The sequence below is a fragment of the Hyaena hyaena genome, unplaced genomic scaffold, assembly GCF_003009895.1.
Source record: "Hyaena hyaena isolate Hyena2069 unplaced genomic scaffold, ASM300989v1 scaffold_598, whole genome shotgun sequence".
NCBI classification, from domain to species: domain Eukaryota; kingdom Metazoa; phylum Chordata; class Mammalia; order Carnivora; family Hyaenidae; genus Hyaena; species Hyaena hyaena.
This window is the reverse complement of record NW_024081233.1, coordinates 203,307-217,684: the sequence shown is the minus strand read 5'-3', so window position 1 is coordinate 217,684 and position 14,378 is coordinate 203,307. Positions and strand designations below refer to the sequence as shown.

The 14,378-nt window shown below is 38.0% G+C and overlaps 1 protein-coding gene across 4 annotated transcripts in view; it reads left to right on the top strand.

Moving 5' to 3' along the window:
- VWA8 (von Willebrand factor A domain containing 8) overlaps nucleotides 1–14,378 on the top strand; it is a 349,620-nt gene that overhangs the window by 233,923 nt on the left and 101,319 nt on the right. For all 4 annotated transcript variants that reach the window (XR_005532644.1, XM_039257082.1, XM_039257083.1 and 1 more), the window contains exons 33-35: nucleotides 1,012–1,121; nucleotides 1,774–1,928; nucleotides 6,917–7,112. Coding sequence is in view for 3 of the 4 variants with exons in the window: in XM_039257082.1 (XP_039113013.1) it covers nucleotides 1,012–1,121; nucleotides 1,774–1,928; nucleotides 6,917–7,112 (461 nt within the window). In the remaining variant the exon portion in view is untranslated. The remainder of the gene's footprint in view (nucleotides 1–1,011; nucleotides 1,122–1,773; nucleotides 1,929–6,916; nucleotides 7,113–14,378) is intronic.

Sequence of the window (14,378 nt, the reverse complement as noted above, 5' to 3'; positions counted from 1 at the left end):
AGAAAATTAAAATGAATTAAATATCACACAACAGGGTAATCATACAAGTGTTTCAGAGAATGACATTGAGGTGAACAGTAGAAACATAATGACTTTTATATATAATACACATTTCTTTGGATTTTTCCTATTAGTACCTTGAGAATTCACTGTATTCTTTTCAAACTAGAGATGCTTCAGAATAGATTTTTGATTTGTCCTCTCTTCAGAGGGTCATAGTCTGTGCTAGAGCTGTTGCCTTTTTGGACTTCACAGAATTCATCCTTAGAAGTTTTCTTCTTCATTCTATCTTGGTTGCTCTTAGCTATGTTCATGTTTGTGTTGCCTGCCACCACTGGACTATATTCACTTGGCATAGATGATGATAGGGATATTATATGCACTTGGCATAAATAGGGTGCACAGTAAATTTTGAGTCCCTCTCCCTCACGCATTACCTCTATCTCTTCCCCTCAGGTGAGAAGCAGAAGTAGCCTGCTGCAAAGAATTTCTGCCTATTTATACATCCCTATTTTAGAAATCTTAAAAATAAGTAGATCAAGGGGAGTACAGTAGTTACAATGGTTAGGCCTTCTGTCCCTCAGCTGGTGAAAAATCAGAGACCAAGCTTTCACTTGACTTACTGGCTGATCAGTCATATTAGTAGCAGGTCCCATGATACAGGGGTGAGGGGATGTGTCTTATTAGAATTGCTTTATTTATTTATTTATTTGTTGTTTTTGTTTTGTTTTGTTTTTTGGTGTTTTTGTTGTTGTTGTTGCAGCCCTTCCCCTTATGGGAAGTGTTAGATTTTCGTTCATATTTATTAGTGCATTGTTATTATGCACTGCTCCCTGTACACAGTGTTAAGAAGTTATTGGTTAATTCATGATGTAACTCGGGAACTGCAAATTTTACTCCAAATATAAAAAAGAAGGCTTGGGGGGAAGGGGTAGAATTCTGATTTTTCATAGCCTGAACTCACAATTATTAAAAAAGAACTTTTCAGTTAGATGTTTTGTTTGTTCACAGGAAATATCTTTTAACTAAGCCTGCACACATCGAATCTGAGGACAGCGGGGTTTGCCAGTTGTACATGTTGAAAGAGGAGCTGCCCAGCACAGGATTCGGAGTTACACAAGGTAAATCCCAAGTTCTTTGTGTTTGTTACTGTATGGGTACATGCCCACAGTCCCTGAGAATCATTTTAGAGCAGCAACATCAACATATGTTAAGTTTATATCAAAAAAGAAAACTTAGTAACTACATCAGAAACAATAAATGAGAATCTACTATTTGTTTAAGTTCTGTCATTGAATTTTTTTAACCGAGAAATCAGAATTTTTATATACATTTAGGTGCCAAGTCTATTAGTCTTTTAGGGTAGCATCTTTCCTTTTTTTTTTTTTTTTTTTTTTACACAGACCATTGGGATATCTACTTAATTCACCACAGTTTTGGGGGGTGAATAGTGCTTATTGAAAAAATCTAAAATATACCATTTACCAACACTGGGATAGGTTAGTTTCACATCATTCCTGCAGGGTGCCATTAGTAATAATATATATTGCTAATAAAATTTTGAATTCAGGAAATACTTGCAGTCACTTAGAGAAGATGCCTTGTATGTAAAAACTGAGTTTTCTCAAACAAAAGGCCATGAATATAATTTAAATTTTCTCTTTTTTAACTTGTGCTTCTCTGTTAGAGTTGGCAAAAATGAAATCTTGCAAAAATTAATTCCTGGAGCATTTTAGGGGCATATGGTATCTAATGTTTCTCTTGCCGCTTCAGAAACAGATTTCAGCATACCTCATAAAATTTCAAGTGATCAACTATCATCTGAAAATCTAAGTTCAGCAGTGGGACAAAAGATTGCCTCTCCTAACCGAATTCTCTCAGATGAGAATAGTTATGCTACGGTTGTTGTCGGTTTCCCAGATCTCATGGTAAGTACCAGTTTTTTCACTTATTTAATAGATTTTTTTTTCTACCTGGTTTAGCCTCTAATCTCTAAGGCTAGTTGAGTAATTAAAAATGTAATGATATCCTGGTAAACATTTTAGATCAAGTCTATATTCCAAATCAGTCATTGAAACATGCATTCTACATAAAGAGTTTCATTGCTTTTTAAAAATTAACATTTACAGGGTAATGCAGTTATATCGGTTAGTAAGGGACAGCCGATATTCTCCATTCTGTATACATGTTCGTGTGATACTGTTAACTGCTTAACCTACTGACGGTAATCTTATATTGTCGTGTTGTGTGCTCATGTAATCTGTCAAGAGGAACATTTGGGACTTAACAAAATAACATGTCTTCTAGAATTTTTTAAAATTAAATTTGTTGCATCTCATTATTACAGGTTAAGTTTTTCAACACTCACAAACATCCATTCACCTTCCACTGAGTTTTGCTCTGACTTATCATGTCTTTGCAGCATCCAGATTACGGTGATAGTCTCAACTTAATCTGCTCTTAGGTGGTCCCTTCTGCTGTTAGGTACTGTTATTTGTAAAAAAGGAGGCTATTTGCAATTGATTTCGGGTGAAGCCAGGTCCCATCTTCCCTGATAGAAATGTGGGAAAATGAAATATAAAAGTGACTTACGTTCATGTTGCCATCTAATAACCTTAGAGCTAGCTCCATGTGTTTTGATTAAACATTTAATCTTCATAATTTCCTTTGTAGCTTTTATTTTTAAATAGAATCATTCAAAGATAAAAATATGAGCTCTGCATAATGGTACACCAATCTCACATAAGCTCAACTTTTTAATGTAATTAATGAATGACGAGTACTCTAGGGTATAAGACATTTGAAATCCAAAACCCAGTGAATAATATGTGGCTTAGGATTTTGCCATATGTCTTCCTAATTATCAAGTAGAAAGGATTTGCTATGGTATTATATAACTGAAAATGAAACATGTTATTGGAATACATTATCTACTGCAGCCTTGACCTAATGAGAGTTGTGTGTAATATGCTTTCTTAATGATTGCTGCCATCAACAGAGAAAATACTAGAGCTATTTTTCTGAAGGTGGAATCATTTAAAATATTGATCTTCCAATTGAAGAAACTAGTATAGAAATGTAACATTACTATAGAGTTTAGAAAGTAAAAGTATTTGGCACTGACTGTAAGATACTATTTGTATTAACCTTAGAGAAATCCTTTATAGCCTGTAGGACTAGTAACTTTGTTAAATTAAAAGCTCTATTCCCCCCTTTCCTCCCCTCTCTCTGCCCCTCCCCCTACTCATGCCTCTCCCTCTCTCAAAATAAATAAATAATCATTAAAGAAATCTCTATCTCCCCTTACTTAGTATGGCACCCAACACATTGGAGGTATTCGGTGAATATTTGTTAAATGAAAGACCAGGGCCAGTTAAGGAACGTTTCAACATTTTATGGTGACAATCATATCTTTTAGGCCCTAACACAAAAGTCAGGCATTGCACTATTCTCAAACCTTTCATACATGATAATTAATTTTTAAAACAATTTTACAAGGCTTTATAGATGAAGAAACAAACAGAGAAGGTATATCTCCTAGGCCACACAAATTATGAGTAAGGAAGCTGGGACTTGAGGTCAAATGTGACTGGCCCTCAAATCTGTATCCTTTCTCTTGTACTACAGTGCCTTTCTGCTTTTATGTGAATTTCTTTTAATCCTTCATAAAGCTATCAATAAAGGTGCATGTCACCTCTTATTAACTTTTCATAGCATTATCAAAGGCACCTAAATTATTATAAGCTTATTATCACTTTCTTAACTTAATGCCAAATAGCCCCAAAAATCTATAGTAATATCAACCTCAACAGTGAAACACTAAAAGCATTCCTTTTCATATCAAGAATAACACAAGGGTACCCATTATCGCCACTTCTATTAAACATTGTACTGAGAATCTTAGTGATCCATAACAAAATTTTTGATAAATTGAATATCATCAAAATTTAAAATTTTAGCTCTGTAAAAGTCACTGTTAAGAGAATGAAAAGATAAGGCTGGAAAAAAGGATTGGCAAATCACATTTCCAGCAAAGGAACATACAAAAATTTCTTAAAACTTAAGAGCGAGTTGGGGCACCTGGGTGGCTCAGTCAGTTAAGCGTTCAACTTTAGCTAAGGTCACGATCAGTTCATTTCACCAGTTCAGTCCCCGCCTCAGGCTCTGTGCTGACAACTCTGGAGCCTGCTTCAGATTCTGTCTCTCTCTGCCCCTTCCCCATTCATACTCTGCCTCTCTCTCAAAAAAAAAAAAAGGAGGAATTAAAAAAAACCTCAAGAGCAAGAAAACAAATCATCCAATATAGAAAACAGGCAAATAGTGGCCCAGTGTGAGGTGTCAGAGGTCAGAGGCTGAGCAGGTGAAGACATCTGTGATTGGGGAGAGGTCACCACTGGTGATGGGAATCAACTCCAGGCCGGATGCAGACGGTGCCCATGAAGAGGTAGAAGTAACATGCTGTAGGATATAGGAGCCCAAGTAAGGCAAGGAGGGCATCCATTCATGAGTGTAGCCCAGTGTGGACTGTGAAGACCAGCCAGAGTAAGGAGGGCATTTGCCCAGGAGGGAAGGTGAGTAGTGGAATGGGATATGAGTTACATGCAGTAGGACTGAGTAAGAAAATAAATATATTAAAGATCATGAAGTCTAGTTTCTCATTAGAAAGGAGTTACAGATAAAGAAAGGAAGAAAACTAGAATGAATCTTATAGGTGTTGAATTGTAATTGAATATATTTGTGTGAACTCACAGTTTTAAATATATTTAGATAGATATAGTAATAACTTTGAGGGTAAATGTGGAAAAAAGGGGGGGCAAAAGACTTGAACAGAGACTTTACCTAAGAGGATACAGAGATTAAGTACATGAAAAGATGTTCACCATCATTAGTCATTCAGGAAATGCAAATTAAAATCATGATGAGAGGGGCGCCTGGGTGGCTCAGTCAGTTAAGCATCTGACTTCGGCTCAGGTCATTATCTTACGGTTCATGAGTTTGACCCCCACACTGGGCCCTGTGCTGACAGCTCAGAGCCTGGAGCCTGCTTCAGATTTTGTATCTCCCTCTCTCTCTCTGCCCCTCCTTCCCTCACACTCTGTCTCTCCTTCGCAAATAAATAAACATTAAAATAATTTTTTAAATCATGATGAGATACTACACATGCCCTTTGGAATGGCTGAAATAAAAAAATACTGACAATATCAAGTGCTGACAAGGATACAGAGCAAATGCAACTTTCATACATTTTTATGGAAAAGCAAGGACAAATAATAATCAAGACATTGCTGAAGAAGAAGCAAGAAGCAGCAGAAGTATTTGCCCTACTAAATTTCAAGGCTTATAAAGCTTCAGTAACTAAATGTGGTATTGGTGTGGGGAAGAAAAATGAATAAGAGAGCAGAATGAAGTTGCCCAGCAACGGATGCATGCATGTACAGAACTGTATTTTATGCTAGCAATGTTGATTAGTGCCATTTAGTATTTGACAGTATTTGGACAATTAACTATCCATGTGAAAAAAGGATGAATATGAATCCCTGCCTCAGGCCATTCGCAAAAATAAATCCCTAACGGGTTAAGGACTTAAATGTGAAAGACAAACTTTAAAATGTTTAGAGAATAGGAGCACCTGGGTGGCTCAGTCCGTTGGGTGGCCGACTTCCTCTCAGGTCAAGATCTCACAGCTTATGGGTTCGAGCCCCATGTCAGGCTCTGTGCTGACATCTTGGAGCCTGGAGCCTGCTTCAGATTCTGTGTCTCCCTCTCTCTCTGTACCTCCCCCACTCACACTGTATCTCTCTCTCTCAAAAAATAAACAAACACTAAAAAAAATGTTTTTTAAGTGTTTAGAAAACACATAGGAGAATGTCTGTGATCTTAGAGTAGAGAAGGATAAATATATATTTGGTAAAAATTTTAAGTAAAGCAAGAGGGAAAAAATAACACAGAATTCCAGAAGAGTTATAAACATCTAGGCAGACAGAAGGAGCTACCAATGGGAAGGAGCATTCAGGGACCTCAGAATGCTGGTAACATCCCGTTCCTTATGCCAAAGAGTGAATGAACCAGATATTTGTTTCATTTTCAAACTAACTATCTTGTTCCATTCCCTCTTTTAGTTATAAGTCATTTCAAGGTAAAAAAAAAAAAAAATTACGTTGGGACCACCTGGGTGGCTCAGTCAATTGAGCATCCGACTTCAGCTCAGGCCATGATCTCACAATTTGTGGGTTTGAGTCCTGTGTCAGGTTCTGTGCCGACAGTTCAGAACCTGGATCCTGCTTTGGATTCTGTGTTTCCCTCCCTTTCTGTCCCTCCCCTTCTCCCACTCTCTTTCTCCCTCTCTCAAAAATAAATAAACATTTAAAAATTTTTAAAAAATATGTTGTATATTTCACATTTGCCTGAAAATTATGATTGTTGGTGAAGCAGCTATTTTCTACACCAAATTCTAAAAGGTTAAGAAATAATTTCGTTTTTTTATACTTGTGAAATACAAGTTTACCACTGGTATCTGCTTAAAGAGCTGCATTATAGTAGGTGTGGTGAATATAGTTTATAGTACTGTGGCCCCTTGAACAACATGGGAGTTTGGGGTGCTGACCCCCTTCACCCAATCAAAACTCCACAAATAACTTCTGACTCCCCAGAACATCACTAATAGCCTACAGTTGACTGGAAGCCTTACCAATAACATAACAGTCAACACACATTTTGTATGTTACATACATTACATATGTACAGAAAAGCAAGCTAGAAAAAAGACAATGTCATTATGAAAATCATAAGGAAGAGAAAACACACTTATTGTACTGTATAAAAATCCACATATAACTGGACCTGTGCAGTTCAAACCTATGTTGTTCAAGGGTCAACTCTATTTCAGTACTTTAATCTTTTTTTTTTTTTCTTTCAGTCACCCAGTGAAGTCTATTCTTGGAAAAGGCCATCATCTCTGCATAAACCAGGTGTCCCTGACACAATGTTCTATGGTGGAAAGAAGACAAGTGGAAGTCCAAAGCAGAATAATTGTGTGACTCTTTTAGATACTAATCAGATAGTCAGGATTTTGCCCCCAGGAGAAGTCCCTCTAAAAGATATCTACCCAAAAGGTAAGAAACTTACCAATTCCTAATTTGCCAAGGTAATAAAGTTAGTTTTCTTTTGGTAAGGATATTTAACTTATCATTGTCATTCTGTATTTATAAATGTGAATAAGTCTACCAAGATCCATTAGCTAAAAAAAGACCTAAAAGTAGGTGTGTGCTCAGAAAGTTTTCACTCAGTTTCTTACAGTCTGTGAATGAAGCCACTGCTGTTAGAACTCTTCTTCCTTTGCTTTATAATCTGTACAGTAACTTAACTTAGAAGACGTTTTCAAAGGGACTTTTAAAAATTCTTAGAGAACAAGGCATAGAAAATGGGGCCCAACTTATGATGAAAGGACAGGGACTCATGCAGACTGATTCACTTAGTAGTTCTCTGAAACTCATCTTATGTTTATTACTGTAAGACATATGCCAGGTCCTGTGACAATCACTTTTCCTTATATACATTTAATTAATCTTCAAATCGCCATTCTATTGTCAGTGTACTCTCTAGCTTATATATGTCAGAAGCTGACCAAAGGAGGTAAGATGGCATGCCGAGGGCCACACCACCGGTGGCCAGTTAAGCCCAGATCTGCACCAAGGTCTTCCTGTCCCAGGTCTAAAGCTACTTTCACTGAACCACACAGGCTTTCATCATAATGGATAATTATGAAAATGTTTGATCATTGAGCCACAGATCGTTATTTGCATCACAGTGATAGTAATATGTTGTCCTATGTTTACATTCATTATATCACTGTGAACTTAATAAACATAATACTACATGTATTATAATCTATTACTGGGTTTGGAAGTCCTGGTTATATGATAATATTTAGAATTAATTCCATCCAAATAAATCACCATTTCCTCAAAATCTTTTTCACAGTCAAAGAGGCAGGTAAATAAAGTGACAATCTCAGTATAGTGCTATGATAGGAATGTTCACAAGGTGATCTATAAAAGGAAAGCTTACAGTCCAGACTGGTGATGATGAGCTGACCCTTGAAATGATGAATGGGAGTGAATCAAAAGAAGGAATTGTTTCTGGAAGAGGGAATCCTTTGTGCAAGGTACAGGGGCATGAGGGCATCGCAGGAAATACAAGAAATTCTACACCAGAATTTCCAGTTTCCACCAAGTTGGAGTTGTATCTCCAACTACCCAGAAACCTGGGAGTCAGCCTTCATACTTCTTCTCCCTCATCCTCTCTGTCTAATCCCATAACAAATCACCATGCCCTTTTGATACAACCTTATTACTGTATTTTGTATCTACCCACTTGACTATAGTTCTATTACCAACATCCAAATCACTGCCATCTTGCACTGGAATATTGCAACAGCCTCTTGAGAGTTTCCTCTTCCAACTCTTTACCCATTTTACCTATTCTCCACACATCAGACAGAGTGATATTTTTATTTATTTTTTTAATGTTTATTTATTTTTAAGAGACAGAGACAGAGAGTGAGCAGGGAAGGGGCAGAGAGAGACAGGGAGGCATAGAATCTGAAACAGGCTCCAGGCACTGAGCTGTCAGCACAGATCCCAACACAGGGCTCGAACTCATGGACTGTGAGATCATGACCTGAGCTGAAGGTGGTCGCTTAACCAACTGAGTGACCCAGGTGCCCCAAACAGAGTGATATTTTTAAAATATGCATTGTTCTTATTAAGTTTCAGTTTATACAGAGTAACATTCACTCTTTTTTGTATATAGTTCTGTGTGTTTGACAAACACATACAGTTGTGTAGCTATCACCATTACTGACAGAGGACAGTTCCATATTTCCAGAAACCTCCCCCCAATGCTTCTTTATGGTCGCCCTGTCTACCTACTCCCTAACACCTGGCTGATCTGTTTCTGTCCTTATGGATTTTCTTTTCCAGAATGTCATATAAATGGAATCATACAGTGTAAGACCCTTCAAGTCTGGCTTCTTTCACCTAATATCATGTTTTTGAGGACCATTTATATTTTGTGTGTACCAGTAGTTCATTTTATTGCCAAGTAGTGGTCTGCTGTGTACATGTACAGGCTTTGTTCATTCAGAAGTTGGTAGATAGTTGGGTCATTTCCACTTTCTGACAATAATGAATAAGCCTACTGTGAACATTTGTACACAGATCTTTAAGTGAACATAAGTCTTTGCTTCACTTGGGTAAATACGTAGGAATGGCATTTTTACATTATATGATAAAACTGCCAAGCTGTGTTCCAAAGTGGCAATTATTTTGCATTCCTACCAGCAATGAATGAGAGTTCTAGTTGTGCCTCCTCACCAGTATTTGGTATTGTCAGTCTTCCGCCATTCCAGTAAGTGCGTAACAGTATCTCATGATGATTTTAATTTGTTTTTTTAGGGGGGTTTTTTCGGTGCCTAATGATGTTGAACATCTTGTCATGTGTAACTTCTTTAGTGAAATTGCTTGCCCTTGGGTTATTTGGGTGTCTTTGTTAGTTTGTTTTAGGAGTTTTGTGCATTCCTTATATATTCTGGATACAAGTTCACTATCAGTTATATTCTTTTCAAACATTTTCTGCCTTTTTTGATGAAGGGAAAATCTCCCTGCTAGAAATTTTATAGTTTTAGATTTTACATTTAGATGCTCCATTTTGAGATAATTTTTTTAATATGGTACAAGGTATGGATTGAGACTCATTGTTTCATATGGGAATATTCACTTGTTCCAGTATCATAGAAAATCTGTCCCTCCTCCAATGAATTGCAGCATTCAGACCTCTGCTGAAAATTAACTGACCACATATGTCTGGGTCTATTTCTGTATTTTTTATAGTGTTCTATTGACCTTTGTATCTGTCCCTTCACTAACAGCACATACTTGGTTATTTCCTAGTTTTGTAGTTTATAGGGAGTGTCAAAATCAGGTAGTATAGATCCTCTAACTGTTGGTAAGGATCCGTGGATAGAAAATTACTAAGAGGAAATCAAAGATAAGGAAACCTGGGGCTAAATTGACCTAACAGGATTCTTGCTGAAGGCAAGCCAGAGTGATCAGACCTTACCTGGGGGGGATGAGTGGAGGTAGAGAATGAGAAACCTGATCACAATTTGGCGGGGGAGAGAGAACGGAGGGAGAGAATTCTGGTTAAACTTACTTAGTAGGACTCTTGCTAAAAGCGGACAAGACAGAGATGAACACAGAAACCCAAAAGTTGGCATCTATTTGGGAAGAGGATCCAGAAGAGCCTGACTAGAGTTTGGTCAAAGGAGATAACCTTTGTCATCATCCATATTAATAGCACCTTCATTTACTTTCACTGCTGCACACATTACGGTTTATTCATCTGGTCTTTGTTGATGCACACTTAGATTCTTTTCAATTTTTGCTGTTAACAGGTAGTTAGCAATGAATCTTCTTGTACCCCTCTCCTTATATATATGCCGAGAGTCTGTAGGGTATATATCTAAGAGTAGAATTACCAAGTTGTTTCCCAGTGTTGTTTCAGCAGCTTATAAAAGGGTTCCTGGTGCCCCAACCTTATCTACTCTAGGAGGGATCAGACCCTGTAATTGTGGTTTCAGTTTATCTTTCCCTAATTTCTAGTAACTTTAAGAATTTTTTACATGTTGCAATTTACTCTTCTGAGAATTGCCTGTTTATATCTTTTTCCATTTTTCTTTTAGTTGTGAGGAGTTTTATTTCCCCTCACTTGTTTAAGTAGCATTCCTTAAATATTCCAAGTATATATGAAGTGCTTAGCATAGTGTCTAACACTGAGGAGGAATTTTATAAAAGTGCGCTGTTAAAAAACAATAGGATGGGGTGCCTGGGTGGCTCAGTCAGTTAAGTGTCCAACTCGGCTCAGGTCATGATCTTAGGATTCGTGAGTTCAGGCCCCGCATCAGGCTCTGGCCTGTCAGCTTAGAGCCTGGAGCCTGCTTCAGATTCTGTGTTTCCTTCTTCCTCTGCTTCTCCCCCACTCATGATCTGTCTCTGTCTCTCAAAAATAAATAAAGGTTAAAAAAAAATAGATTGACAAAAGGAGATACCAGGATGATAGCTGTGCATAGATCTAGGGATCAACCCATTCATATGAGAACATATGAAAAAAATAATAAATATATGACTAACAAGCATTATTATAAGGGATAAAAATAATAAAATTTTGTGAAATTTTAAGAAGCATATATTGAAATGATGAAACAGTTATCATCCACAAGTTAGGAGAGGAGTAACTGATGTTAAAGTGTTTTAGTGCCTTACATTGTTCAGGAGGAAGGCAATGAATATTAAGTTGATGTGTTAGTAAGGTAGTAATTGAGTACATAACTTCCAAAGTAGTAGTGGAAAGACTATAGCATAAGGAATATTTTTGCTGGTCAAAAAGCAATCTCTGAGTCGACGCTGGTATAAAAAACAGGTAATTTTTTTTTTTAAGTAAATAGAGTCCAACCATCTATCTGATGAGCCAAGAACTAAGGCATATCAGCCTTTTATTAAAGAAATCAATAGAAACTATAAAGTCTACTCTCCTGGTGGCTTTCACAAAGATGGTATAGCTTTTGTTTAATGCAAACAAGGAGAGATTTACTGCTTTCTTCCAATTGTTTTTTGTCTAGTTAAATGTTAGCTGCTTTTTTTTTTTTTAATCACAGTCATCAGCTCTTTAAACACAAAATAATGACTATGGATTGAAATCGATGCACTGTGTTTTGAACTTTGAGTAAATTCAAAGATTTGACATCGACAGGACTGCAGGGCACACATCACTCTTAATCAGTGAACACAGAAGTGCATTAAACCTGTTCCATTGCTAGAAGGCGTGAATTTCTTAATATAATTTCATCTTCCCTCTGAATGTGTTCACTGTTCTTTTGTCTGATGGCTTTGATTCCTCCCCCTAACCTTGACACTGTGCACATAAGCTCTTCCCACTGTTTGCGGGAACTGTGCAGGAAACACTGCAGCCGTGACTTCCCTTTAATTGTTAGTGAACTCATCCTCGCACATAGCTTACACCTATCTTAGAAATCCACCTGGATTATAAATGTAATGGAAATTTACTGAGCCTCCATCCTCTCTACAGCATTGAAACGTTTAAAACGGATTGACAAGGATTTGGCTACATTTGCAGGGAAATCTGGCCACGATTTTCCGTTCCTTAATCCAATCATGTATTCTGAGCTGATTCATTTTCAGATCAGTAAACATCAACTCTGATCATTTTTCAAGCGTTTGCCATTACTGCCGCTACCACTACCCTTAATACAGCTTTGAAGTGCTTTATAGCCACAAATAGCCTTTTCTGATACATGAAAATATTTTTTAGCACCAGGAGTAAAATTCTTGCTCTCTCCTCAAAATAGACATAGCCATTATTGCATTTTCTCACCCTCTTTATGCCATGGAATTAATTTGCACAGTGAAAGAAAAAAATGATGTAGGGGAAAAAAAGATATTTTAAAATAAGTTGGCTTACTTTGTTTTCACGTGCCATCTAAAAGCACTGATGGCCATAGCTCATTCAACTAAGTATGAAAAAAGTGCCCATGAGTGACAAGCTAAAATGAAAGTGTGTTAGCTAGACAGCTCTAGACATCCCAACCGCTTCAGCAACTGGTCATTTTTGGCAAAGAACCTGGGTCTATGAATAATTCAATCTACTTCAGCTGGGTCTTAGCAGCAGAAACTGTCAAAAATGACAGATGGTACAAAACTTTATCCAAGACTGACCTTATAGCCCAGGCAGCATTTCCAGTGCAGGCCTGTGTGACAGATGATAAGCACGCTTGTTTTATATAAATGGCCATCAGGGGCAGCCAATTGAGCTGGGTGGTCAGATTACCATAGTAACTCTCTTGTCTTCCCCTCTGTTATCCCTGAACATTACCTCCATTTCCTCCTAAACCTCTGACCCCTGGCACTCCTCCTTGCCTTGCTCTGCAGCTCATACCTGGCCCCAGGCCCATGAGTCCCACCCTGGAGTCTTTTCCAAAAGGCCCATGGTAGGTTTGGTTTGGTTTGGTTTGGTTAAAAGGAACTTTCCTCAAGGAGCTGCGGGCTCCTCGAATGCGACAGGAATCAGTCTCCTTCTTCTCTATCCTCAGTGCTTTGTATAGTGTCTGGTGCAAAGTGAGCTTAACCATATTTGTTGAATAAATAAAAGATATTTTCAGTTTTTAGGTTTTCAGATGGTCTAACTCAAAAATATTCAGGGACAAACATAAAATAAAAATTCCAAGTCTTTTATTTTTTGGTAAACTACATTGGATAAATCCATTGTGAACATCCTGGATATCTCATTCTAATCTGAAATTGTAGTATGATATAGACAACAGAAAACATCTTTAAGAGTATGGGTTCTGTGGGGGCGGTGAGTGGTTCAGTCAGTTAAGTGTCCGACTTCAGCTCAGGTCATGATCTCATGATTCATGAGTTTGAGCCCCACGTCTGGCCCTGTGCTGACAGCTCAGAGCCTGAAGCCTGGTTGAGATCCTGTGTCTCCCTGTCTGTCTGCCCCTCCCCCACTCATGCTCTGTCTCTTTCTCTCTCTCAAAAATAAATAAACATTTAAAACCATTTTTAAAGAGTATGGGTTCTATGTAAAGGAGATTTTTTAAGAGACATTAATAGCCAATATTTTGTAAAATGAGGCTATTTTAAAAATTGTTGCCCTGGGGTCCACTTAGGTAGGAGCTGTGTAGAGTGGTGGACAGAGCAGAGATTTCAAAGCTGGAACAGCCTGGTTTTGAAAGCCACCTCCATCACTCTCCAGCTGTGTCGCCTCAAGCAAGTCACCTTATTATCGTAACTCTCTAAGCATTAGCTCTCTCAAGCAGGAATCATAAGTCTTTGTTGTCAATATTAAAAATATTACCTCTAAAGACTAAGCAGAGTTCTGGGGTGCCTGGGTGGCTCAGTCGGTTAAGTGCCAACTTCAGCTCAGGTCGTAATCCCATGGCTCATGAATTCAAGCCCTGCTTTGGGCTCTGTGCTGACAGCTCAGAGCCAGGAGCCTGCTTTGGATTCAGTGTCTCCCTCTCTCTCTGCCCCTCTCCTGCTTCCACGCTATCTCTCTCTCTGTCTCTGTCTCTCTCTCTCTCAAACATCAATAAACATTAAAAAAAAAAAAAGACTAAGCAGAGTTTCTGACACACAGTAGTGGCAGCTAGGGATGTTGAGTGCTGGGACTCAGGGCTTTGGAAAAGAAATCAGCAGGCCCCTGGAATCCGCCTGGAAACACCTGCAGAGCTGGAGATGGGAGCTCTGGCTCCTCTGTGTCATTCCCCTCTTCTTCCCCGACACTTTCATAGTTTCCAT